This window comes from Vicugna pacos, chromosome 9 (genome assembly GCF_048564905.1).
Source record: "Vicugna pacos chromosome 9, VicPac4, whole genome shotgun sequence".
Lineage (NCBI taxonomy): Eukaryota > Metazoa > Chordata > Mammalia > Artiodactyla > Camelidae > Vicugna > Vicugna pacos.
Genome location: NC_132995.1, coordinates 33,549,990 through 33,576,967, shown reverse-complemented (window position 1 = coordinate 33,576,967; position 26,978 = coordinate 33,549,990). Strand labels below are relative to the sequence as shown.

General features: G+C 40.1%; 1 protein-coding gene across 3 annotated transcripts in view; it reads left to right on the top strand.

Annotated features, from left to right (window-relative positions):
• CSNK2A2 (casein kinase 2 alpha 2) overlaps positions 1-25,083 on the top strand; it is a 38,984-nt gene extending 13,901 nt beyond the window's left edge. The window contains exons 5-12 of one of the 3 annotated variants that reach the window (XM_006214500.2): positions 8,602-8,661; positions 13,437-13,520; positions 14,325-14,435; positions 15,984-16,085; positions 16,614-16,714; positions 17,486-17,634; positions 18,908-19,001; positions 24,636-25,083. In XM_006214500.2, the coding sequence (XP_006214562.2) occupies positions 8,602-8,661; positions 13,437-13,520; positions 14,325-14,435; positions 15,984-16,085; positions 16,614-16,714; positions 17,486-17,634; positions 18,908-18,984 (684 nt within the window). In that variant the 3' untranslated portion in view covers positions 18,985-19,001; positions 24,636-25,083. Of the gene's footprint in view, positions 1-8,601; positions 8,662-13,436; positions 13,521-14,324; positions 14,436-15,983; positions 16,086-16,613; positions 16,715-17,485; positions 17,635-18,907; positions 23,194-24,635 lie in introns of those variants that run through there. The other 2 variants (XM_072967471.1, XM_072967470.1) reach the window with 2 other exon arrangements.
• The last annotated feature ends 1,895 nt before the right edge of the window (positions 25,084-26,978 follow it).

Here is a 26,978-nt window from a genome sequence, read left to right as displayed (position 1 = left end):
AATGTTAAATGGATCCACAGCTTGTGTGAAAAAATGCAGTATAGTACATTGGATTCAAGCTGTCATCTAGATGATGTTTGTTGGTCAGGCACACTGTATACAAAGCAAATGATGCAGCATCACTGTGCTTTAGAAAAGCCCTATTTTGGGTTGTTTACATTTCTTACAATGCATGTTAATTTATACTTTGAAGTGTTCTTCGAAAAGCATGGTCTTAAGCTGTTTTTTCATGAATATGTTTTTATTGTTCAAACACTGCAACCTTCTGATAAGGTTTTTGGGGCCAGACATACTGAACACGGTAGAGCATAATATGAAAACCAATATAAAAATAAACAGTGGTGTTGATTTTTATGGGCAGTTAGAGAACTTTTAGGTGATTATAATTCTCTATCAGTGAAAAAAAAGGCTTGTGGTTTTATTGTTGTAGAAAGTATGGCAAAACCAACACAGCAGCTGAAAGACGCTGGTAACAGGAGTGATATTTTTGGGTGAAAATAAAAGAATCTTATTCTCACATTTACTTTTTATTAGGTTATCACTCTAAAATAAGGTTAGTGTAAAGTAAGCAAAAGAGGATTGTATGACTTATAAAACAATAAGGAAGTTTTATATACAGTCGTCCCTTGGTATCCACGGGGGATTAGGATACCCCCCAGGGATACCAAAATCTGAAGATGCTCAAGTCCCTTGTATAAAATGGCATGATATTTTCATATAACCTATGTGTATCCCGTATGTTTTAAGTCATCTTTAGATTACTTATAATACCTAATACAATGTAAATGCTGTGTAAATAGTTGTAAATACAATGTAAATACTATGTAAATAGTTGCTGGAGCTTGGCAAATTCAATTTTCTGATTTTTTTTTTCCCTGAATATTTTCAATCCGTGGCTGGTTGAATCCTTTAGATGTGGAGGGCCGGTTGTATAGCTTCTCCCATATGTAACAAATTTCCTCGTTGATGTGACTCCTTAAGGTGAAATCAATAGTGAATTCTAAAAGGTGGGATGTAAACTTTTCATTACCGACCAGAGCAGTGCTTAGCTGCTAGGCTACCGTGCTGATGCTTGTAGATGATTACACTTCTGCTGTGCAAGATGTCCGTGGCTGGGAATGTGTGTACATTTAAGAAGGCTTAGGGCTTTAATGAAACCAAACATTCTCTTATTGCAAAAGTTTAAAGCTGGTCTTAATGAGACTTCATAGTAAAATCCCTCAGTTTTCAATGCCTCTGCTTCCTTAATGAGCTTTTACCAATTATCTAGCCACACATGTAAAAATATTCACTTCAGCATTTTTGTATTTCTTAAATTGACAGCTGCTCTCTTGATTTAACAACATGCAGAAGATCAGTTTTTAATTCCTGGAGAAATCTTCCTTCTTACAAAGGGGATGTTTTGATGTGGTACATTCTCTAGGAGCTTCCTTTAAAGGGGAAACTGATGCTTTTGGAGGCTTGCATATATGAAAACATCTTTATTCTATCCTTGCAATTAATATAATTACCATGGTATAGAATGCTAGGTTGTAATTAATAATTTCCTCAGAATTTTGAAGAGATTGTTCCACTACTACTACTGAAGCCATTCTGGTTTCATCTTGTGTGATCTGGTTTTTGGTTTTGGTTTTTCTTCTGAAAGCTTTTAGGATTTCCTCTCCATTCTCAGTCTCTGAAATTTCACAGTGATGTGCTTTCATATGGGTCGCTTTCATCTTTTGTCCTGGGGACTTACTGGGCTTTTTCAGTCTAGAAACCCATGTCCTTCCATTTGGAAAAATATTTTTAATGTTCTTTTATTTTCTTCTCTTTCTTTGTTCTCATTTTCTAGAACTCATTCAAAAGTTAGACTTCATATCTTAGAACTCTATTTTCTTCTCTGAATTTTTAAAGATAGTATCCTGTTCTTTTATACTTTATGTAATATCTTCTATTTTCTCACTGAGAATATGTGGTCTTTTTCCCATTATGTTTTCTTCATTCCTTTTTCTCTTTTTCTTCTAAATTCCTTTTTTGGGGGGTGTTCTCTGTTTTTGCCTCTGTTACAGTTGTCTGAAATGTCATAGTTTTTATTAAATGTCTGCTCTTACTTCAGAGTAATGAACTCAATGATTACTGATTGTCAGCTCCTATCTTGAGGATGCAAGTCTGGCTGCCAGCGTCTTAGTAGCTTCTCAAGTTAAGGAGAGCTATGGGGAGTGTCATGTGGACTTTCACTTAATTCCCCCTTTTCAATGTGGTGTTTTAAACTCATTTTCCTGTTTTCAGCTCAATCTCTGCCCTCTTTTGGGGATCCCTGGGGTCACTAATTCCCGAACCTTTCTGTAGTTCTTCGGTGTGAAGTGTTTGCTAGTGGACTGCCTCCATTGGCAGAATGTTAGCAGAATTCTCAGCTTTTGTGTGGTCTGCTAAGTCAACTGGACACCTGTTTTATAGCTTCAAAATTTGTTATTGCTTCCATTCTTTAAATTATTGTGAGTTAATCCCCCCTTGTCCTCTTACTGTTATTTTAGAGGAGCTTTGGGAAGAAGCAGAGGTAGGATGGGTTTGTTCTGCCATGTTAAACTGGAGGTCCCTTTGACATGTTCAAGCCATGCCATTTTAGTAACTTAAAAGATCATTAAATATTAGGTAGCAGTTGTGTGCTTTGGAAGAACAGATCATGACAGAAAAATTATTTTCTTTTCCAGATGGTATAACAGGCCACAGGTGGGAAAATCAGTTGATTAAATGTCCAGTGTCCATTTTATTAGGAAAGTTTGTTTTTATTTTTTCTCATTTTACTGTTAAGTGTACTAATAGCTGGTTTTTAGATATCCAGAGGTTTGTCCCTTTTTTTTAATTTTTAATTTTATTTTTTATTGGGGGGAGGTCATTAGGTCTATTTATTATTAGTTTTTTTTTTTAAATGGAGGTACTGGGGATTGAACCCAGGACCTTGTGCATGCTAAGCATGTGCTCTACCACTTGAACTATACCTTCCCCCGCCATCCCTGGTTTAAATATCAGGGGTGAATCAACAGTGATACAGCCTGCAGCCCATTCTTTTCAGTATTTTTTATGGATACAATTGATAATAAATTTTGATCTTTGATTTCCTTTTATTGTAGAACCTTTCTGGTTTTGGTATCAGGCTTATACTAACTTCATAACATAAACTAGATAGCTTTTCCTTTCTGTTCTCTGAAAGTTTACATGAAATAGAAATTATCTAGGTAGGTGTCTTTTGGGGTGGGGAGGGGAGACTTTGGACTAAACTTTGCTTTTTAAAACATAACATTGGCCAAAGTTTTACCCCAGCTTTCTATCTCTTCCAAGTCTGTTTAGATAATATCTATTTCTAAAGTTGTCTACTTTTGATTATATTTTCATAAAGTTAATAGAATTCTCTTAGGACTTAAAAACATAATGCATCTGTAATTTATGCTTTCCTTTACGTTTGTAACATTACTTGTACCTTTGCTGTGTTTTCTCCCTCTTTTTAAAAAAATCAGCATTGCTAGAATTCTCTTATTCATACCTTCAAAAGAACCAGCTTTTGGTTTTGTTGCTCAGATAGTTTTTGTTAGTTTTTCTATTTCATTCAGTTTCTGCTCCTATCTTAATTATTTTCTTCCATCTTTCCTTCTTTCTTCCTTTTTTTTTTAACTGGAGTTACTGGGGATTGAACGCAGGACCCTCGTGCATGGCAAGCATGTGCTTTTCCACTGAGCTGTATACCCTCTCCCCTTCCTTCTTTCTTCTTTCTTGAGTTTTCACTGTTTTTCCTACTAACTTCTCAAGTTGAAGTCAACTCACTTGATTTGTTTCTTTCTTGATCGGTAGTGTTGCATCTGTACAACCCCAGGAACCATTTTAGCTACATTCCATGATTATGGAACTCCTGTTTAGTTTTCAGCCCACTGAATATTGGGAGGAATAGCACAGTTGATACCCTTAAATTACTCACCTAGGTTTACCAGTTGTTAATACTATTTGCCACATTTGCAGTTATTTCTCTCTCCTCCACCCTCCCCTCTTTATCTCTGTCTCTATCTGTTGAAGTCATCATAAAGTAAGTTGTAGACATCATGATACTTCATTTTTAAATATGCTAGCACTGGAACTAGGTAGGATATTTTCTTACATAACTACAATACTATTGGTACACTTAATTTAATATTTATACAATAATGCCATCTAATATACCATACAGAGTTTAACTTCAAAAGTTTCCCAGTAGTTATTATCCTAGGAATGGGCTTTATAGCTGTATGTTTGTGAATATATATCCAGGATCTACTTGGTTTTTTAAAAAAAAATGATTCTTCTATTTTGTTGGTTCCTAATTTGATTGCACTGTGGCCAGAGAACACGATCTGTATGTATATAATGTTGATTATTTGGAACTTGTTGATGGTTACTTTGTGACTTTGTTACATAGTCATATTTTTATATTGTTAATTTAGTTCAGATCTTTTATGGCCTTGCTGATTTTTTTTCCTTGATACTTTATTTTATGATAGAGGTACTAGTTTGATCAATTTCTCCTTGAAATCAACAGTTAAGCTTCATATATGTCAAAGTGATAATAAAAGATAACGTGGTGATACTTAGAACAAAAGACAAAGCCAATTTCTAAAAGTTGGGATGAATAGTTACAGAAAACTCTCAAACTCAAAATTATCCCAAGGAGGTTCAGATACTGTTTTGAGGTAGAAAGAGTTTTCATTGAGACATGCTTCTCAGTTTTCTATGCCGTTGCAACAGTATAAATAAAAATGAATATACAGTTTAAGTAAAATATATCATATGGGCATTTTAAAGATTGATAAGACATCCCAAATGGGCCCCATCCTAAGAAGACGGTAGACCTATACTGATCTGTGGAAAATTTCATATCACTCATAGAGGAGGCCTTGAACTCCTGATGTTTTGAGGTCTTGTTCATGTTGCTAGAGTTTGATGTGGAGAGGATGAGTTCACAGACTCAAGTTTCCTTAATTGGGGGAACAAAATTTACTTTTATTATTATTGGTCACTGACATTATTTTGTCATCTTTGTAAGACATTTTCACGTGATTTGTAGTAACTTTGATGTACTTAATTAATGATTTGTTCTGCTTCCTTAAATTTCTAAAAATGTTTCCCTTGGTCTCATTCTGAATCTTGGGGTTATGTGTAAATAGTGGCAAAATGGGTGCCACCTTTCACTTTTACTTTATATCACACTTCCCCCATTTTGTCTTCTCCCTACACGGGGACCACTGGGGTTTATGGACATAGACCAAGCTGTGTGTGCAGGGTGGAAGTTCGCTGTGTTGGTAATTCCCATATCTGGCTGGGAACCTTCTTAAAGTGAGAAGCCCTCCTGAATGACAGTCACTGGGGCTGGGGCCTTGCAGCCATTCCATTCTGCATGTTGGTTTTAGACCAAGTAGGCCCTGGTTCTCTTGATCAAATTGTATTTTTTGCATTCTTCTCCCCAGACTTTCTGAGGTTAATAAAGGTCTCAGGAGATTTCCACCTTGGGTTCTTTGAATAGTTCTGGAGTATAACTGATTTCTAGGGAAATGCCAGTATGTTTGAGGCTTTGGAACCAAACTAGGATTGGTGAATAGTTTCTTCCTCAGCACCTTTGTAGTCTTCCGGGAAGCATAGGCTTGTTTTGTTTTTGGTAAGTCACTTACTTTATGAAAATGTAAGTAAAACTAACTTCCTGGCAGCGTTTTGCCATTGGTTGGTTAATGATGTCCATGTACCTGACTAAGAAGAATGGAGGAGAAGTGTAGTTCTTGTGAAATTTCCCTTTCTAATGTGTTGTTGACTCAGTACTTCTGTTTCTTGGAAAGGTATCAATTTTGTTTCATTGACTGGTGAAGATCATCAAAGACAAATATTTGTTGACTTCTGTGTGCGAGCAGAGGATCACGCCATGTGTGGTGTAGGGTATATAAAACATAGGCTGTTCTGCTGTGTGAGGACTTAGAATATGGACTGGGTTGTACGGTGGGCCCTTGACATACTTGGGGGAGTGAAGGTTCAGAGATCTTGAATCACCAAATTGGTGACTGCCACCAGTCACATCACTTGTTCCTCCCCATCATGCATATGCCACAATGCGCAAGGATGCTGGCATGGGACTCTTAGGATGTGGACGAGGTGAAGAAGCCCTTTGTTGTTTCCAGCGGAGTGAGACATTATCTTGAGAACTTCAGGTCACTGCCAGTACCTGAATGAGAAATGTTAACTCTGGGCATGCTGCTGCTGTTGGCGTCCTGTGGGCACCCCAGAGGACAGTAAACAGCATGGGGGCTCAGAGAGGGAAGAGACCACTGTCAGCTCTGTAGAACCCTGATGGGATGGGATGCTAAGGGGGAGGGGCAGGTAGTCTAGGTTTTGGAGAGGGAAGAATGGAAGTGGCACACACAGGTTTGTTTGGTCAGAGTGGGGATCTCCTGGGGGTTGCAGTGGAGAAGGAGCTACAGAGTTGGGGAAGCTGGACTGGACCCTGGCGAGGCCTGAATTCCAGGCCCCAGTGGTCAGATGTTACAGGTATAGTTGGTCTCCTACCCAGAGCTCCTGAAAAGTGAGAGTGAATGTCAGCCTGTCGCTTAGGTCTTTATAATGTATTAGGCCTAAAAGCTATAGTCAGCTAGGGTTTTTTGTATTACATAAAATTGATACTGGTTGGAGTAGCCAGAAATACTATGTTAGCAGTCCAAGGCAATTTTTATGCCTTACACTGTTCACATGGATGCTTGGTATAGATACCACGTGATATGACAGGAAAGCCTCCCACAGATAGAAATCCAAATAATTAAATAGCCCATATCTATTTTTCGGAAATAAAATATTCTAGCCCTCTAGGGGTTAGAAAATGTCCTTTTCACTTTCATGGCCTGTTTATTGACTTGAGGTTCAACTTGGCCCAGTCTCTGGGAATGATCTCCTTAACTGTCAGAGGAAAAGCTGATTTGGCACCCAGAGAGATGATATCTTCAGCCTGTGTCTCCATACAGGCTGTTCATGTGCTGGCTGAGAAGCCTTTCTTGCTGTTCAGAGCTGAGGGAGAACAAAACACTTGGGTGTTTAGCTGTTAGGTGATTGAGTCTCCTGAGCAGAAGTGGTGGCGTGTTTGCTTTTGGGCCTGAATGTGATTCTTTCCCAACCAGGGTCAGCCTCCAGTAGTGGAGCAGCTCAAGGTACCACCAGTGTACTGGAAAGTATGTTTTCATTGCCTATAGTGCCCTTAGCTAGGCACTGCCTGAGATTCATGAAATCAGATCTTAGTAAATGGAATTTTGAGAAAGAGGCAAAATCCTGGTGTTAGAAAGTGTTAGGTTCTTGGCAAACCTGTTATTTTTCCTTAAAAAATTTTTTTGAACAGGTAATATCTTTACATAGATCTAAAATATAAAATAGTATGCAGTAAAAAGTCTCCTTATTCCTGTGTCCAACTGTCCATCCTCTAGACATATATGCACAAAACCACTTTTCATTAATCTCTTACATCATTTTTCTAGATACAAACAAATATGCATGTAAAGTTTTAAGTTTCCCCTCCTTTTACACAGATTGTTTATGCTGTTTTGTGCACCTTGGAAAGATTCCCCACGTGGCTTGAGTCTTCCAATAAAGAGAGAAACAAAATAGGTTTGATAAAAGTGTGCAAATTAATTTTATAGAAGGTGCTGTTTGACTAGTGGGGAAAGATTTGCTTGCAATTGATTATCAAAAATAATAGTATGGTTTCTGATAAGGGTTTGTGATAATTTAAATGAACCTGGATGTGTAAATTCTGCTGTCTGTCTTAGAAATTGGAATTTAAAAACTCCCATCAGGTGGGTCTTTGGATTATCAATTATGAATACTCTCTTTTGTTTGTCAGTTTGGTCTTGAATCATTTTCAGTACCTGTATCTTTTCCTTCCCTCCTTTCTTCCTTTTCTATATTTTCTTTTCTTTATTTTTTTAAGCATCTCATCCCACCTACATTTTCCCCTCTACAACATTTTACTTCTTCAGTTCCCATCAGTTATTGCCTATGAGGTGTTCTTTTTTTCCAGCCTGCAGTTCGTTTTGGGAATGGAAGGTACAGATTTTTTTTAGTCTCTTGCCATCTCCAAATGCTATAGCAGTTCATTTTCTTCATGTTTCATAAGCAGACTGTTTTGTCGCTATTTTACCATGTGGGCTGATGAAATTTTTCAAGTTCTGCTGTCCACTCAGAAGTCAGTTATCTAAACCATGGTGCTGCAATGGGTTTAGTTTGTTTGAAGTGCAGTAAAAATACAAGGTCAGTTGGACAACTTGGACTTCATAATAATGTAATTGTGGTGTTGAAATCATAGAGCATTACATGAGTTTTTGAAAGATCCAAGTTGGTATAGATGGCTTTTTTTCCCCTTGGAATTCCTTGGGTTTTTTTTTCTTCTGAAGACTGAAGTATTAGCGCCTTGTCTTATGTTTTTATCCCTATTTGTTCCAAATCAGGTAGTAAAATGTTCTGGGATTCCTGAGTGACTTAAGCACTAAGTTTATGGAGAAAAATGACCAACTTTGGGATGACAAGATACAACAAGACTAAATTAACTTTGTTTTCTAAAATCTGTTTCAGCAACTGTACCAGATCCTGACAGACTTTGATATCCGGTTTTATATGTATGAACTACTTAAAGTAAGTGACATTCATAAACAGTGAATTTTTTCAGGCTTATTCATTAAAGGAGAAGTTTTTGAGAGGACAAAGAGACTTCAGGAATATTTTTTCATACCCAGAGAATTTATAGTGTTTTTTGTTTGTTTGTTTGTTTTTTAACTTATATTGAGGTCTCTATCAGGGGATCTTTACATAGAAATTTTCCAGTGGAACTGAAAATGGTCAAGTTAGGGGTACTGGGGACATTATACCAGAGGTTAGAACCTCACTCTTCATAACTCCTGCTGGATTTTTTTTTCCTGCTTAATTTATACTTTATACTTACTATTAGTTTTCATTGCATAGCAGATCACCCCCAAACTTAATGACTTTTTAAAATGATCTACTAATTTTCATAATTCAGTGGGTTGAATGGATGAGTCTTTTGGTTTGAGTCCACTTGACTGGGGCAAGATGGTCCAAGATGGCCTCATTCACATATCTAGGATGGCAGCTATAATAGCTGAGGTCTCATTCTCCAGGAGGTTATCCTGGGCTGCTTCCTGTGGTGGTCTTGAGGGTCCTGACAGCAAAAGAGGGAAACCTCGACATGTATGCACTTTTCAAGATTCTGCTGTGTCATGTTTGCTAATGCCTTGTTGGCAAAAGCAAACCACATGACCAAACCTAGATTCAGGGGGTTGGAGATGTAGATTCCACCCCTTGATGAGCAAAGCATTGAAGTCACATCATGGGAGGACATGCATTCAAGGATGGCAGGCATTTTGCAGCCATCCTTTACTTCCCCCGTCTCGTTGAGACAACATACCCTTTAGCCTACCTATTTAGTCCTGGCTGGTTAACCTTAACATGCAGGGAGAGGTGATAGGTGGACCTTCTTGGAGACTTACTAATCCCAAGACTGAAATTTTCAAGCATTATTGATAAATAGAGGAAAGATCTTTTTTAGTTTGTCTAGGTAAACACTTAAGAATTCTGAAAAGATTTGTAAAATAGAATAGACCAATTTTTTTAGGGTCATGGATCACCAAAAGTGTAATGAAAGCTATGAACTCTCCCCAAAAATGCATATGAAAATATACATACAGCATTATGTAAAGCTTTAGAGTGAAACATGTGGATCTCAATTTAAGAAACTCTGGAAGAATGTAGAGGAGACTAAGGTATTGGCATTATTGATGACAATTGCCAGGATGGAGTTTTGATGGGATTGTGAACAGTTGCTGGAACAAAATACCAAGTTAAATTAAGGCTAAAGCTTTTGGGAATGGGGATTTGTAGAACTAGCTCTTTAAAGTAAACATGTTCTTTTTACAAGCACTTGCACAAACCACTTATCATTAGAGCCTTAGTGGTGTATTTAAGGGTTCACTCTTATGGCTCACAGGTCTTTCTTTTGTCAATAAGCAAAATGATGAAGAAGGTAGAGCTTGATCTATCCCATCTTTCTCCATCTCTTCTCCGGGCTAGAATTGTAGGACTCGGTGGGACAGGGGTGTGCAGCGCTATGGCCCTGTGAACTGTCAGGCTAGCCTTTTTCCTAGAGGTGCTTCTCAGAAAACCCCAGGCATTCACTCCATGAAAGCTGCAATCCAGATCTCTTACAGGGTTGTTTTTGTTTGTTTGTTTTTGTGGGGGTGGACATAGTGATATTTGGTTTGGTTGGGTTTTTTGTTTTGTTTTTGTTTGGGTTTTTTTTTTAAGTAAAGATTAAGATTTTGTGGTTAGCTAGCACACTAGAGGTAATATTTATAATCTAGTGCAATTGTCCTTCGATCAGGTAACAGCATCCCAGTGATGCAGGTCTTCAGGCTAGTCATTCCGATGGCACTCAGTATCTGATGTTCCCTCTGCCTTCTGGGGGTAGCAGCTAGGGATAAGGGCATACTTTCTGCTAATGAGACTTAGAACCCCAGATGAAACTTGAAAAACCTCCTTCATGCTTAATAGTCAGAAACTATCAGCTTTTAAAAATGAAATAATTCCCCAAGGAATTTAAAAGCAGTCAGTAATTCCACAGGGAATCATCTTGACTAGTGAACTTGACAGAAGAATTAATTCCCTTACTGTATCTGTTCAGCCTTTGCTTTCATCAGGTATTTTTCACACCCCAGGTACTATGGTTTTAATTACTTTATTCCTTTGGGCTAAGACAGGGCAAAATAATAAAATCAACACTTGCTAAATTTTCTCCTGGAAAAGGAAAAAAAAAAACCAGGATTGGGGAAGAGGAAATACTTAACATCATTAAAAATGTAGAAGAAACTAAGTCTGAGGGCGTCAGAGTGATTGTGTGGTGACTTGCTGAGGCTTCCCACCAGGTGTGAGCTCCTGATTCAGATTTAGGGAGGTCTGTCCTCAGGAGCCCTGGTTTCCTAAGGTACTGTCACAAAGCCACTGTGGAGTCTTGCTACAAGTGTTGGTGTAAAACAAGACAGAGAAAAATTAAACTGAAGTAGAACCTACATAGATGAAATGAATAGATCTAAGAGTACAGTTTTCTGGATTTTACATAAATGTGAAACCTTCATCCACATCTACATAAAACTGTGCTGTCCAATATAGTAGCTGCTACGCAAAGGTAGCTATTTAAGTTAAAAATTAAAAATTCACTTCCTTAGTCACACTAGTCACATTTCAAGCATTCAGTGGCCTCATGTGGCTAATGGTTACCATACAGGACAGTGCAGATATAGAATATTTCTCTCCTTGCATAGATTATATTCTCACCTCTACCATCATAGTTTAGTTTTGCCTGTTCTTGACCTTGATGTAAAAAGCATCATACAGGGTATACTCTATGGTATCTGGGGAAGGCAAAGTGTGCCTGTTCCTAGAATGAAGTCCTTAGGACCATCCTCTAGTTTATGTATTCCCTCCCATGTAAAGATGCCTAGTAGAGTGTCCTTGCTAGTCTAGTCCGTTGATTCTCAACCAGGTTAACTTTGTCTCCCAGAGGACTTTGGCAATGTCTGGAGCCACTTTCAGTTGTCACAATTGGAGGGGTGCTACTGGCATCTCGTGGGTAGAGGCCAGGGGTTTTGCTAAATATCCTACAGTGTGCAGGAACACTCCCCACAACAAAGAACTATCTAGTCCAAAATGTCAACTGTGCCAGTGGTGAGAAACCCTAATCTTGTCCCATAGAAAACTCCCTCTTACAAGAGTACTCAGTGCCAAGCACATCGTAGATGCCATAAGATTATGGATTGATAGCATCATTACTCAAGGAGTATATTATGGGACTCGTGTTGACTTCAAGAACTTTTTAAGATAAGACAAAGCAGCCAACATTGAAGTTTATGGAAATAGTTACTGTGTTGGAAAAGGGAGATTTAGGAGCAAATTTTTATATTACATAAAACAAAAAATAGACTTAACCCAAATAAGAAATGGGTGAAAATTTTGAATCAACATTTGTCCAAAGGAGATAAAGGCTAGCCCCAAAGCATATTAAAAGATGTTTAATTTGATCACTAATTAGAGAAATGCAGTTTAAAACCACAATGAGATACCTCTTCAGATCCACTGCAACAGCTGTAATCAAAGAAATAAACAAGAGCAAGTGCTGACGAGAATGTAGAGAAACTGGAACCCTCATATGTTGTTGACGAGATTGTAAAATGGTTCAGCCACTTTGGAAAACAATTAGGCAGATTTTTCAAAAGTTTAATGTAAACTTACATACAACCCAACACTTTCACCCTTAGGAATTTACCCAAAAGAAAGGAAAAAATATGTCCTCTCAAAGATTTGTAAGCAGCATTTATAGATAACATTAGTCATAATAGACAAAAGTTAAGACAACCCAAATGTCTATCAGCTAATATATACAATGAAATACTGCTCAGCAAGGAAAAAAGTAACATGGATGAATCTTAGAAACATTGTGCTGAGTGAAAGAAGATAAAGTACTATATGTTGTGTTATTTCATTTTATGAATGTTCAGAAAAGGCAAATCTGTAGCATTAGGTGGTAGATGAGTAGCTGGGAGGAGAGGGGAGGGAAGGAGGAAGTAAGAGGTAGATGGAGTGGGACTGACTGCAGGCAAGCCTAAGGGAAATTCTTGGGATAATGGAAAAGTTCTAAAGCTGAATTGTGGTAATGGCAGCACAACTTGAGAAATTTACTTAAAAAATCATTGACTTGTAAACTTAAAAATCTTAGCTGCTTGCCAACAATCTTACAGAAAGTAATTTTCTCTCTTCGAGTAATAACATAATCATGATTCTTAAAGGCCAGCTGGCTCAGGGATTGTTTTTAAAGAAAATACTAATATTAGAATACAAGTAAATCTAGAAAACCCAGAGACACTTACCTGAAAGACAAGCCACATTGACAGATATATCTGGATGTCATTCTTCATGTCCACTTGGACCCTTACATGTTATTTGAACAACTATAAGAAGTGACTCCAGTGAGGTTCCTAGATCTGGTTTTAAATGCATCTGCAGATTAATGTATGATTTCTAAATCCAGGTGGCTGAGACACTGCCACCAGGAACAGGTAGAAGAGTACCTTAAGAAGTATATCATGCCCCTTTTTAAGAAACCTTCATCGTAGCCCTTGACGTCCTCTCCATAGCCCTCTTTCTACCAGCTGCCAGCATCATGTGCTCAGAGAGCTAGGGGTGCCTTCTGAACATGTTTTTTTCTCTTTTGTTACAGACACTAAACTGCCCCTGGGAGACTGTATTCAAATCAAGCTGTCACAAACAAATAAGAATATGCTTACATTGCGGGGGGTGGTAGAGGGTTTGCTTACTTTTCTCTGTGCTTTCTTATCTAATAGGCTCTGGATTACTGCCACAGCAAGGGAATCATGCACAGGGATGTGAAACCTCACAATGTCATGATAGATCACCAACAGAAAAAGGTACCATTACAGCCAGGCAGCCACAAGCCTTTCATTGGAAGGCTTAGGGCCAGTCAAAACTCTGACCAGTACTAGGTGATTTCTGAAGACTCATTCTCTTTTCTTTGGCAGACTTGTGATAATAGTATTTCTCCAGTCTCCAGTGTTGGTTTCTACTATACATAAGCGTAGTACACAAGGAAAGTAGACAGCTAACCCTAACTGTAGTCACTTGTTTACTTCGGTCATGTTTTTCTGGAGGGCCTCAAGAAAGAAACTACAGTTGATGGTTTTTACTTCCTTTCTTAATGACCCTCAGACTAATCTGCCTGGCCTTACAAGTACACTGAGTCCTTCCTATTTTCAGTATCCAATTCTGGTTGTCCCTGACTGGTGAGTAAATGAATCAACTAGTGTTTGATTAATGGAAGGCTAGAGCAGCGCTTCAATCCAGGAGTGGGGCGCATGTCCCCAACCCTTTCCATTATGACTAGAGCTTATAGTAAGAACTCTCAGTAATGGGCGGATGTGTTAACACATGAAGCTGGTATGGAGGCAGAAAAAATGCTTAAGCTCTATTGATCTAGAGAGAGTAGTAAGCCAGGATAATTTAAATTTGAAAAAAAAAGCAGCAGCAAATAAGATTCTGAGTGCTCTGCTCTAGAAATGACCTCTTATGCAGTTGCGAGTATAGATTTTAGCCAGTGCACTTGCTGACATTTTCTATATGGTCAAATAATTGTTTTCTAATATACGTGGCCTTGTTGTAAGGCACAGGCATCAAGAAACACTCCTTTCACATGTTTTATTTCTGTCATATTTTAGCTGCGACTGATAGACTGGGGTCTGGCAGAGTTCTATCACCCCGCTCAGGAGTACAATGTCCGCGTAGCCTCGAGGTACTTCAAGGGACCAGAGCTCCTTGTGGACTATCAGGTAAGATGGCTAGTGAAGCACCTCTGGATTCTTTTTATATTTCCTTAGGGCTTTGCCTGGTTTTTCCTGAGGTATTTTGGTTTTTTCTTTTTTTAATTGAAGTATAGTTGATTTACAATGTTGTGTTTCTGATTTACAGCATAGTGATTCAGGTTTATATATGTATTTTTTTTTCTTTTTCATATTCTTTTTCATTATAGGTAATAATAAGCTGTTGAGTATAATTCCCTGTGCTCTATAGTAGGACCTTGTTATTTATTTTGTATATATTAATTTATATCTGCTAATCCCAAACTCCTGATTTATCCCTCCCCCCCTTCCCACTTTGGTAACCATTGTTTTCTGTAAGTCTGTGAGTCTTGTTTCTGGTTTGTAAATAAGTTCATTTGTGTCTTTTTTTTTTTAGATTCCAAATATAGGTGACATCATATGATATTTGTCTTTCTCTGTCTGACTTACTTAGTATGATCATTCCTAGGTCCATCCATGTTGCTGCAAATGGCATTATTTCATTCTTTTTTATGGCTGAGTAGTAAATTGGGTATATATACCACAACTTCTTTATGTAGTCATTTGTCGATGGACATTAGGTTGCTTCCACGTTTTGGCTGTTGTTAGTAGTGCTGCTATGAACATTGAGGTGCATGTATTTTTTTTGAATTAGAGTTTTCTCCAGATATATGCCCAGGAGTGGGATTGCTGGATCATATGGTAACTATTTTTAGGTTTTTAAGGAATAGCCATACTGTTTTCCATTGGGGCTTCACCAAATTACACTCCCACCAACAGAATAGGAGGATTCCCTTTTTTCTGCATCCTTTCCAGCATTTATTGTTTTTGGACTTTTTAATAATGATGGCCATTCTGACCGGTGTAAAGTGATAACCTCATTGTAGTTTTAATTTGCATTTCTCTGCTAATTAGTGATATTGAGCATTTTTTCATGTGCCTATTGATCATCTGTATGTCTTCATTGGAGAAGTGTCTGTTTAGGTCTTCTGCCCATTTTTTGATTGCTATTTTTTTGTTGTTATTGAGTTGTATGAGCTGTTTGTATATTCTGGGAGTTAAGCCCTTGTCAGTCCCATTGTTTGCAAATATTTTCTCCCAGTAGGTAGGTTGTCTTTCCGTTTTGGTTATGTTTTTGTTTGCTGTGCAGAAGCTTTTAAGTTTAATTAGATCCTATTTGTTTATTTTTGCTTTTATATCTGTTGCCTTGGTAGACTGACCTAGGAAAACATTGCAACGATTTATGTCAGAGAATGTTTTGCCTTTTTCTTTTCTAGGAGATTTATGGTGTCCTGTCTTATGTTTAAGTCTTTAAGCGATTTTATTTAAAAAGCCTGATTTTTATTTAGTTGATTTGGATATATTCAAAATCCAGTCTATTCTACTGCAAAATGATTAATTACAGATTTTTCTCAGCCTTTTTTTTTTTTGACTTTAAATTTAAAAATATCTACAAAGGTCAACTAAAGACTAGAAACTCAGATCAGAAAAATGGCATTTGTAACATCCTTGACTGACTGGTTGTCTTTATTTCCTCAGATGTATGATTATAGCTTGGACATGTGGAGTTTGGGCTGTATGTTAGCGAGCATGATCTTTCGAAAGGAGCCCTTCTTTCATGGACAGGATAACTATGACCAGGTAAGCAACCACTGTCTGGATCCTATCTACTTTGGGGCAGATGCCAAGAAAATAGCATCTTGATAAGGGATGCTGTCCTTGAGGCACTAAAAATCACTCTGTGTCTGCATATGAGCTTTTCTTCAGGGTAAAAAATTTCACAAAATCTTGTCTGTGGTTAGCCAATCTCCAAAGATAGAGACAGATAGTACTGTGTTATGCCCAACTTCCAAAGTGAGTTTATGAAGTCAGGTACCTCCTTGTCTAATAAAACAGGATTCTGGTCATTAGATTTTATGCCCCCATAATCATCAGCTTCTAGAAGATTATTGTCATAAGTTGTGTTACCATTTTAAAGGCATTTTGGAAATTTGCATTCATGTAAACTTCCTATCTGTGGTTTGCTGCCTGTCTGCCCCAGGCTTGGATCTGTATCTGGTCCCTGGAGATTTAGTGATGTGGAAGTCTCCTAATTTCTGATCCAGCATCCCCGTGGGCTTGCAGTGAGTTCTGTGCTCAGTGATTTGGTCAGTTTGTTTTGTGTTTCAGCTTGTTCGCATTGCGAAGGTTCTGGGTACAGACGAGCTGTATGGGTATCTGAAGAAGTATCACATAGACCTAGATCCGCACTTCAACGATATCCTGGGACAGTAAGTAAGAGAGAGAAAGAAAGGGTTTTAACTTACCCATTTCAGAAGTGGAAAGGTTAGCCAAAATCACTTTTTAAAGCTCTTTCCCCTTTCTGCTCATACCAGAATTGAAATACTCTTTTTTTCCCATCTGTATTTTTTTTTATCTTATCATGAGATAATTGGGCATTGTTTACATGTGTCTTCTAATCATTTTACTTCTGTAAGAAATAACCTGTTTATCAGTAGAAAATGGAAGACAATCATGTAACAGAAAAAAAGCTTTCTGGACAGCATATGCTTATTTTAATGGAAAATCTTAGAAAGCTGTGGTTCTTCTTTGAATAAGAGATTTATAGTTTTTTCTTGTTCTGTGTAATGGATTTTTGAATAAGGGAGCAAATTTTAAAGCACATTTTTCAGATACAGTACAGTAGTGTTGAAAAGTAAATGTGTGGACAGTTTTCACCATTTCCATCTCCATGCCTCACCCAGAATTGACTAAAAGCCTGGGGCGTTATCTAGAAATTACCTAGAAAATTATCTAGAGAGGTTCCACAAAGTCCTAAATCAGATATAGAAGTTGTAATCAATTCTATTTATCAGTCGGCACTGTTTTGTTTAAGGATGCTGTAATCATAACTGGGGAGTGGGGCAGGTACTGGTAAGAATGAGATTTAATGAGCTTGTAATCAGCACAGTGTTTTAAGACATTGTTGGCTTTAGCCCTAATATGTAAGGATTCTTGTTTAACTTAACCTCAGGACACTAATGCTTTCCTCTTTTTGTCAGACATTCACGGAAACGCTGGGAGAACTTTATCCATAGTGAGAACAGGCATCTCGTCAGCCCCGAGGCCCTAGATCTTCTGGACAAACTTCTGCGATATGACCATCAACAGAGACTGACTGCCAAAGAGGCCATGGAGCACCCATACTTCTGTGAGTCTCTGGGGCCTGATTGTCAAAGGGAAATTCTTCCACCCTTTATCACTGAGGACAGTCAGGATAATTCTGGGTGTTTGGATGACTTGTCCTTGGGATTTGGTCTCATTAGTTCTAGGCTGTTGAGAACTCTGCAGATCTGCTTCTTGATGGCCAAAGATGTTTGCTTGTTCCCCACTGTAGCTCCCTTGAGTCTGGCCTGTTTGTTGCCCTTGACCCTGAGTTGATGGATCACAAGTATCTAAAATTTTGTTTTCAAATATATACATTTGTGTGGAAACCTAATCAAAGGTTTTTCCCCCTCAAAAAAATAAGTGATTAGTTGGAAGTAATAAGATGACCATAGTGTATTCTTAAAGAAGGAAATAAGTTAAATAAAAAGAAAGAATTTGAGGAAAGGAAAGCAAGTATGGAAAGATCTCACTGAAATCCTCTCTGAATTACCAACTTCTTAGGTATTTCACTTCACAGGACGTGTATATATTCAGTTTATGTGGTTGCTTATCTGTCTGTGTGCATATAGTTTTCCCTGCTGATAAAGCGTGTCTCAGACTTTCCTCTTATTTCAGGCAACATGAGGTCATTTAGTCCAGTCACAGAGGATACCGAGCGTAAGGGAGTTTAAGTGACCTGCTCAGTTTCTCTCAGAAGTGAGATGAAAATGTACTCTCATTCCTTTTCCTTTATCCCCCTCTCAAGATAATAGTCTTGAACCTACTGGCCCTTAAGCATTAGCAGACAGCAAATTTAGAAGGTCTTACCCTTCATTCTTCCAGTACATTGATTATGTAAATCATAATCTGTCTGATTTTCTGAATATATACTGTACTTCTATAAAAATATTTTATGCTGTTGCTTAAAATTGATAGGTCTTTTTTTTTTTTAATTGATAGGTCTTCTAATGGTTCCTTTTGTTCACCCTTTCCTCCAAAGTGTTTATTGTCTAACATGCTTTAAAGAAATCATGAGTTGGACATGATATTAATATTCAAGGAAAATAACACGTAAGAAGTTAGTAGACATTTTGCACAGTGGCAGATGTGTGATTCTGTGCCTCTTTTCCCTGAGTCTCAGCAGTTGAACTTGTACCCTGAAGAAGTATACAAGTTGACAGTACTAGCATTTCTCCGATCATCTCAGTGTCTGTAATTTCTGTTGCCCTCCTGACCCTGACTTCCTGGCGGCCTATCTCGATCTCACTGTGGAACGGGGTTGGGTCTGTCATGATGTTCTCCCCTACACTGGCTGACTTTCCTCCTGTTTCTTACAGACCCCGTGGTGAAGGAGCAGTCCCAGCCTTGTGCAGATAATGCTGTACTTTCCAGTGGTCTCACGGCGGCCCGATGAAGACTGGAAAGCGACGGGTAATGCGGCATTGATGCTTGCCAATAAAACCAACCAACCAAACACAAACTTTGAAGGAAAACTACAGTGTGATAAAAAGAAATTCTAGCCGTTCCTTCTAAACGCAAAGAAGAGTAAAGACCTAAAAGTCTGTCAAAAAGAAAGAAACTCCCCAGTACTAGTCTACAGGGAGCTGCCGTTCTGGTAGCCTGACGATGCACATAGTTGAGGATCTGAGGGGCCTCTCCCTTTGGAATGCATATGGGAGACGAGAGACTCGGAGTTGTTGCACGTTTACCTTTATTTAACAGGAGACCACTGTTGAATTAACCCGTTCAGTCAACAAGCTCTGAATATCTGACTTCCTATCTATTCCACTGTGGTCTGGGTTTCTTTTGGTGAGATTCAGGCTCAAGTTTTAGCAAAGCATCAGCAGTCTATTCTGACACACCAGCCTCATTTATGAAAAGGAGATACTAAAACAGTGACAGTATTTTTTTTTAAAGCTCTTTTACAAATTCATGTTTTATGTATTTTTTTTTAATGACATGAGCTCTCTAGGAAATGTACCTTCATCCCTGCAGTTTTCTTCCAAGTGTATTCATTTGGGAAAAAACTGCAGTCATTCTCACAAGAGTCCCCTTTGATGTGTCAGGAGGCATCACTTTAAACCTTGTGATGCCATGAACAGGTCCGTCTGTCTCATCAAAAGTTGGATGCTAAGTGCATAACTTGGAGCTCACTGTAACCTTTGTTGATTTGCCTAATTGTAAAACTTTATTGCTATTTTTTTTATGTAGCTTTTTTTTCCCCCAGCCTTATAAGGAAACCTCACTATTTCCCAGCACATCCCTTTGTGTGCACTTACTTTAATGCACATCTCAGAAACAAAGACTTTCTGTTCACAACCATAACTAAAGCTGGAAAGTCAGTCTTCAAGGAAGTCAGAGAGGGAGAAAAAAAAAGTCCTATTAGAATTTAGGCAAGAAAGGCCTATTGGGTGGAAAAAAAATATTCCCTTCCCACCCTTTGTTCCTTTTTAGCCCCATGAGAAACAGTTTCCCACTGTAATCAGGGTAATCTGCATTTTTAAGCTCTGGTAGTTAACACAGGAATGTGTTGGCAAAGATAAGTCTTTCTCACATGCAGGGACTGGAGTTGTGTGGGCAGGACCAGCAGATAACCCAAGTGACCACAGAGAGTAACATGTGAGGGGCTTGGGGAAGGGAGTGGAGCTCCTGGGGCAAGTATCAAAGCTTGGGATCCATTATGCTAGCCTTCATGTTAGCAAAGGAAGCTAGATATTGTTTAAGGAAATAAAAAATAGGCTGATTTCATTCTGGGGACTTGTCATCAACATGGTTTGCAAGCAATCCCCTGACCCCAGCTGCAGAGCCATGCCACAGCTGTGGGGACCTCATATACCTAGGCTAGATGTCAAGGTGTCTACCACCACATCATACTTTAGGATTTCTTTATCAACTATTTAATAATGCCATACACTTTTATAAGGTGAGGTTGTTTGAGAACATCTGTTTACATTCCATATTCCAATAAAATCATACTGGTATTGGTAGCAGGTCCTATCTCTAAATGTAGATTCTATTTTTGTTGTTTGGTCGGTGGGGACTAAAAATACAAATAAAACTTTTATTATAGGTTACAGATGAAAAATAAGATCCCAAAGCCAGGAAATGCATTCAGTTAAGGTTCTTGTACCAGTGCTACCTGCCTGCATTGCACATTCTGTGTATTAATGTGTACATTTGTTCTACCTGAATATCAGACAAGACAGGAGCTCTTGGCTGAACCCATATTGATACGTCAGGCAGTGAAACTCAGTGTTTTGGATTATCAAAAGCCTTCTATTGCTCCCTTTTAGGGAACACCAAACTGTTGGTGGTTATTTATCAGGGAGATGTGCGACTGTGTGTCTTTCCTGCCCCACCCATCTCCTGCTTTGTCACGCATTCCCTTCCCCCACCACCTTTTTTTTTTTTTAAACGTTTCCTGTCTGGACCAAGCAGGCTAGCCTACTGTATGGTCTTGGTGAAGTGGTAACCCCATTTCTTTCTCTTGGGTCCCCCAGAGGCAATAAAAGCATCTGGAGGAGAAGAGTCAGGTGACTGACTGCTGCCTCTCTCCTCTGGTCATGATGTAGTAGGTGCAAACACAGCTGGCCTGCCTGTCCTTGGGCTGTGACTGCGGCTTGGCAAAGGAGTAGTTCTTCCTTTTTATTCATGTAGTTTACTTTTCCACCACCTACACTTTTTACCTCTCATGCCTTAGACATACAGCATAACTGAGTTTGAAGTGCTCTCTTCTGGGTCTGGTCTTAACACTCAGCTTGCTGGCTGGTTGGCTGTGCGTGGTTCTTGCCCAAACTGAACTGAATCCAGTCCAGACCTTTCCTCTTCTACCAATCACCAAAACCATTTTGTGTCCAGATGGACCTAGCTCCCCTGAGATTTAGAGTATTTACCTGGCTTAGAAGGCGGTCTTGCAGAGTTCCAAACGACAGATGAAAGTATGCCTGTGTGTGTTTGTGTGTGTGTGTGCATGTCTGAATCTAGTCTTAGATTTAGACAAAGCTATGATAGATTCACCCATCCAATATCTGTTTGGGTTGGCATATTATTTCTTAAATTCATCTCAGTAATTTTCATTAGACATTTTGTTTGCTTCATTACCTTAACAGGTTAAAAGTGCCTATGATAAGGACTTACTATTTCCTAAAGAAAAGCAAAAAAATGTGGGGAACAGGGTAGTGTTACACTGTCATCTCAGGTACTGCCTGTGTTCAAGAACATAGACCTGTATGGTGAGAACAAAAGGTTCCTGTGCCAAATACAGATGGGTGTATCATGGTTTTTTGGCCACGGTGAGCATAACTGCAAGGTTTTGCTTTAGCTGAGAAATCTCATGGTGAGAGTAGAACTGAGGAAGTGTTAATATTTCCATCAGGTTTGCTTGCAGTTCAATCTCCCCAGGATCTTGTCAGCTGGCCTGCTCCTGTCCTGCCCTATCCCTGTGGTAGGTCCAGGTGGGAGAAGCCATCAGGTGTGTAATGCGGACCAAGCATTCCCGGGGCTTCTTACTAGTTAGAGGGGTGCCAGTTGCCAGTTCTGTGAGGCACGTGAACATCAGTCACTCTACTGGTCTCCTAACAGGCATTTCTCTAACATGTCGGTACTAACAAGGCTCAAAGCATATGTATTCCCTCGCAGAGAAGTATAGTACTCTCCAACTGATTGATTACAGGAGACAAAAGAGCTTGTAATCCTTGGGCGCTGGGAGAGAGGATGGGAGAGGAGGGTGTTCAAAGAAGAAAGGGAACCAGTAAAAACAGTCAAAAAGTAGATCTTGAGGAGGGAACAGGACTTCTTGAGAGGAGAAAGCTAGGGGGCACAAAGTTGAAGTTCTCTGATGTGCCCTGAGATGGGCACTGCCCCAGGATTGGTCCCAGTGGGGCTGCAAGGTGGTGCTCTCGAGGCAAATGCTGAGTCCCGGAGAGAGCTGGCAGCCGTGGGCCTCAGTCTGCGCCTACTCAGGGAAATGACTTAGCTTCTCCCAGGTGCTGCTATGATGAGGATGGACGCAAAATTATTTGGGGACACAAACAATTGGAAGAATTTTTATATATGCATTGAAATGGATCTGAGAGAGCCCCGTTGACAGTTTCCTTTAATGCCAGTTCAGATTAATGATTTGTTTAGAAACCTGTGTTACTGCATGAGCACTCACAAGAAAAAGCAAACTTCCCTCCTGCAAATTAATAGGAGTGGATAGTAACTGATCAGAGTCAAGGTCATTAAGACATAAGCCTGAAAACAAAAGCAGGGTCTATGTGAGCACACAAAAAGCCAAATCTGTCAGTAAGCTTATTAATTAATCTAAGACTAGTATCTTGCCATTAAAAACTAACCCCAGGGTGGGGGTGAGGAGAGGGGAGGTGGCAGGGAGACATCTGGCTAAGAAAACCAGTAATAACATACACTTTGGAGCTGTATGGATGTGTCCATGAAAATGACCCCAACCAGGTATTGTAGAGGCTGGGGAACGTGATGTGAGGGGATTATACAGGTGACGCATACTTTTGTGTAGAGACTCAACAATGTGCTACAAATGTGATACTTAATCCTGAACTGCATGTATTGGGGATTGTTTAAAAAAAAAAAACTTTCATTGAATCAATAAATTAACAGTTTTTCACTTGCTGACTTTTTTGCTGTAAATGGTGACTAAGAGGTTGGGACAGAAATCTTACACCCAGTGGAAAGCTTGGATAAATCTTCGAGAACCATGGAGCCATTTCCTTCTGTTTGCAGAAAAGCAACACTGCCTGGGTTGTGATCTTTTACTAATGACTACTTCAGACTCAATTGGCCACCTCTTTGTATCACTGGATGACTGATGTATGATTTATGTGCTGCTGCCCTTAGAGGAAAGAAAAATGCTATGTTAAATTCTGTTTTCATAAATAAAAATGTTGATAATCACCAGCCTTCCCAAGTGGGAGACAAGCCACTGCCATGAGGACCTTAAACTTGTATTTCCTGTGTCTTGGGGGAGAGGAGGGATAAACTTTGAACTGCAAAGATGTGGGTGGGTGGGTGGGTGGGTGGTTGCAGTTAATTACCTTGGTGTGATGACTTTCCTTTAGCAAGAGGCGGGACTAGGGTGGTGTGGTGGGGATTGTTCTGTTTCTTGCTTCTGAGTTACACCACTCAGAACCTGCTGCTGGGGGCTGACCATTTCATTGCATGACTTTAAACACTGTAGCAGGGTGTCTGCATTTATGAAAACCTCTCCCCAGCTCCATTCCTTGCAACGCAAGTAGGCACATGCTGTTGTTTGGCAGATGGTGGTGTCTTTCACTAGTGTGCTTGTTTCTCACTGATCCCTCTGTGGAGTTGAAAGCTTGAAAATCATCTGCTGAAGAGTCATTTCTTTCTTAACCATATGCACCATGCAGCCTTTCTCAGGTACTAAGCAGTAGAACCCTTTGCCCAAAGGAACTTTGAGTCATGAAGTGTTTCTGTGTGACAGTTTCCCGGGTGCATAGTCCCTTCTGCCAATGCTCTAGTACCATCCTGAGATGCTGCTTCTAGAATTCTGGCATCTCACCACCCACTCTGCTGTGCTGGGCATGGAAGGAGAAATGAGGTTTTCAGGCCAAGCCAGACAGCCACTTCCAGGGAAGAGTTAAAAATACTTGAGCTCTCTTGGACTGGACACTTACCCTGTGTAAAAACAGTCATCTGAGTCTTGGTCCCAAGGTGTCCTCTGTAAATCAGGTCATGCGGATCTGCTGAACTTGGTAGCTTGGCTTGCACAGAATGGTCAGGAGACTATGGAGCTTCTAGATCAGCTTCCTGGACTGAGAGAAAGGGAGGGAGTGGGTCACAGCAAGGCTGGGACAAAGACTGCCCGTTAGTGGTGATCAGAAGAGGAAGGAAAAGGGTACTACTTGAAACCTGAAATCATAAAATCAGTTCTTACCTGATTTCCCACAAACTGCCATGGGCAAGTTGGGCTTGCATACTATTCCCAGCACTCCCCTGGAGAAGGGAGCCACCAGCCAGTGGAGACCTGTCCTCACTCCCAGTCAGATTGATTAATGCCGTCTTTCCCCTCCTCCCATCTCTCCCCAGGTCTGTTGCGGTTCCTCCCACTTTTCCATAAGCAGAACAAGAACCAAATCAAACGTCTTAACGTGTGTAGAGAGATCACGTTCCGTGAGCAGACACAAAATGGTGGCAGGTTTGGCAAGCACGAACTAGACCAACCGAAGGGCAGCCCGCCACCGTATATCAAACCTCACTTCCGAATGTAAAAGGTTCACACGCCTTTGGCTTCCTGTTGACTTCCTCCTGACCCAGAAAGCATGGGAAATGTGAAGGGTATGCAAAATGGTTGTTGGTTACTGTTGCTCCCTCCTCGCCCCTGGCTCATCCCGTGGCCACCTGTTTTCCAGCAGACCACGTTAACTAGCCGACCACAGACTCCACAGTGGGGGCACGGGGCGTATGTGGCATGAAGGGCGGTTACATATTATAATTTTAAAAGTATATATTATTGAATAAAAGGTTTTAAAAGAAATGTATGGAGAGTTTTCAGTGTGGAAGGGGCCACTAACTGAGACCGATGGCCGCCAGGACTGAGTGAGATAGAAAAGCGTTTATGCCAGGTTCTAGCCAGAGGAAAGAGGGCGCTTCCCAGCGGTGATGAGGGCGGTTTCAAGGATGCTCTTTACAGAGACAAGATGTTGAAGAGGTACGTGAAGCAGAGCTGGCAATGGGGGACCACAGATCATTCAAGTAGACTTGGTGAGCCAGGAAAGCCAGGACTTGCCTTGAACACAGGTCTCCCTGAGCCCCTCCTTCCAAAGCAGGTGGGTCTCCCAACCATTTAGACTGTAGGTAAAGATCACCTCTAGTGAACTCAGGAAGTTGCCTTAGCCCCTTGTTTGCTTTCCCTTTGCAAGTGTCGCCATATTTTATTCCACCTTTTAATCCTTCCCCCTCACCCCCTGCCCCCTTCTGAAAAAGCATCTCACCTTGGAGGCAGGTGGAGTCTGCTGCCCCAAGGCAGGGAAGGGGTCGGGGCCTCCGGTTCAGAGCATCCTGAAGCTCCCTAAACTGGGAGGAGAAGAGGCCCCTCAAATGTGAAGAGAGGGTGGAGTGGAAGCACCAGATGTGTCTGTTAAGTGAGAAAATGAAACCCGTTTTACAAATGAGCTCCCTGGCTCCCTCAGCCCTCCTCTCCCAGGACAGCTGTGCCCCAGGGAGGTGAAAGCAACAACCTGGTGGCTGCCAGCCTTGTCTCTGGCTGAAGCCTGCGTCCTCCCACCACCTGTAGGGAGCAGAAGTGGTGGGCAGACTGCGGCACCCAGGCGGCTGGATGAGACACCAGCTAGTTCTCCACAAAAGCCAAGCCACTTGTTCCACAGAACATCCCTTCTCCTGTCTTCTCTGCTGCTTGTCCTGAACAAGTGACCATGGGAACCCGTGTGGACACTCACAATTTTTGAAGCAATTATGGGGGGAAAGCAGAGGCCTCTCAGGGCCACCTCAGCATCACAGTGTCCCTTGGACCAGCTCCTGTCATATCCAAGCAGCTCCTCAGATGTGGGAGCTCAAGACTGTGCCTGCCCTGGACACGAGAGAGTCTGGGCCCACAGATTCATCACCAGCTGACTTTGTAAGGCCAGTGGGACACTGAATGGATGGACTTGCTACCTTCCAGCTCCATCACCTGCTTCGTGTTCTCAAGTGGTCTCTGTCACAAGACCCTTTTTGACCCAAGGCTCTGTAAGCTTCTGTTGGTCTCCCACATCTCTGAGACAGCATCTCAGTACCATGTTTTAATGAGCACATCCCCAAAACTCATAAACATGGTGCTTCATACATGAGTGTTAATCTACATAGTATATTATCTCCTTGTTGATCCGCTGGCATTCGAAGGCCTTTCCAGACAAGGAGAGTCTCTTCAGAGCACATGCACGGTCAGTTAGCTTGGGAGTTCTTTAGATACCATGTAGAACTTGAATGCTAGTTTTATCCAATTTCCCTTCTCAATCAGTGGGAAAGTCTTATTTTCCAAGATAATCTTGGTTTTTGTGAATGATTATCGTTGGGTGGGAGTGTTTGGCTGTAGAAAGAAGGCGAAAGAGGAGTTTTTGTTTAGGTTGTTTTGACCTTGAGAAAAGGGGACAAGGAACCCACTAACCCCAAAACAGTCTAAAGCTCATCCACAATGTGCTTGGAAATTCAGAACATCAATTCACATCTTTCAGTAGTCCTGCTTGTGTTTGGCTTGTCTAAAGTAATATTTAGTGACTTTTCCTGATTACCAAATTAATATATGCTCATGGTAAATTCAAATGTTACATAAAAGTAAATAGTGAAAACCTCCCTTCAATTGCATACACATACATAAAAAACTTTTTCCTCCCTTGGAGGTAACCATAGTTAAATTTGGCATGTATCTTTCCT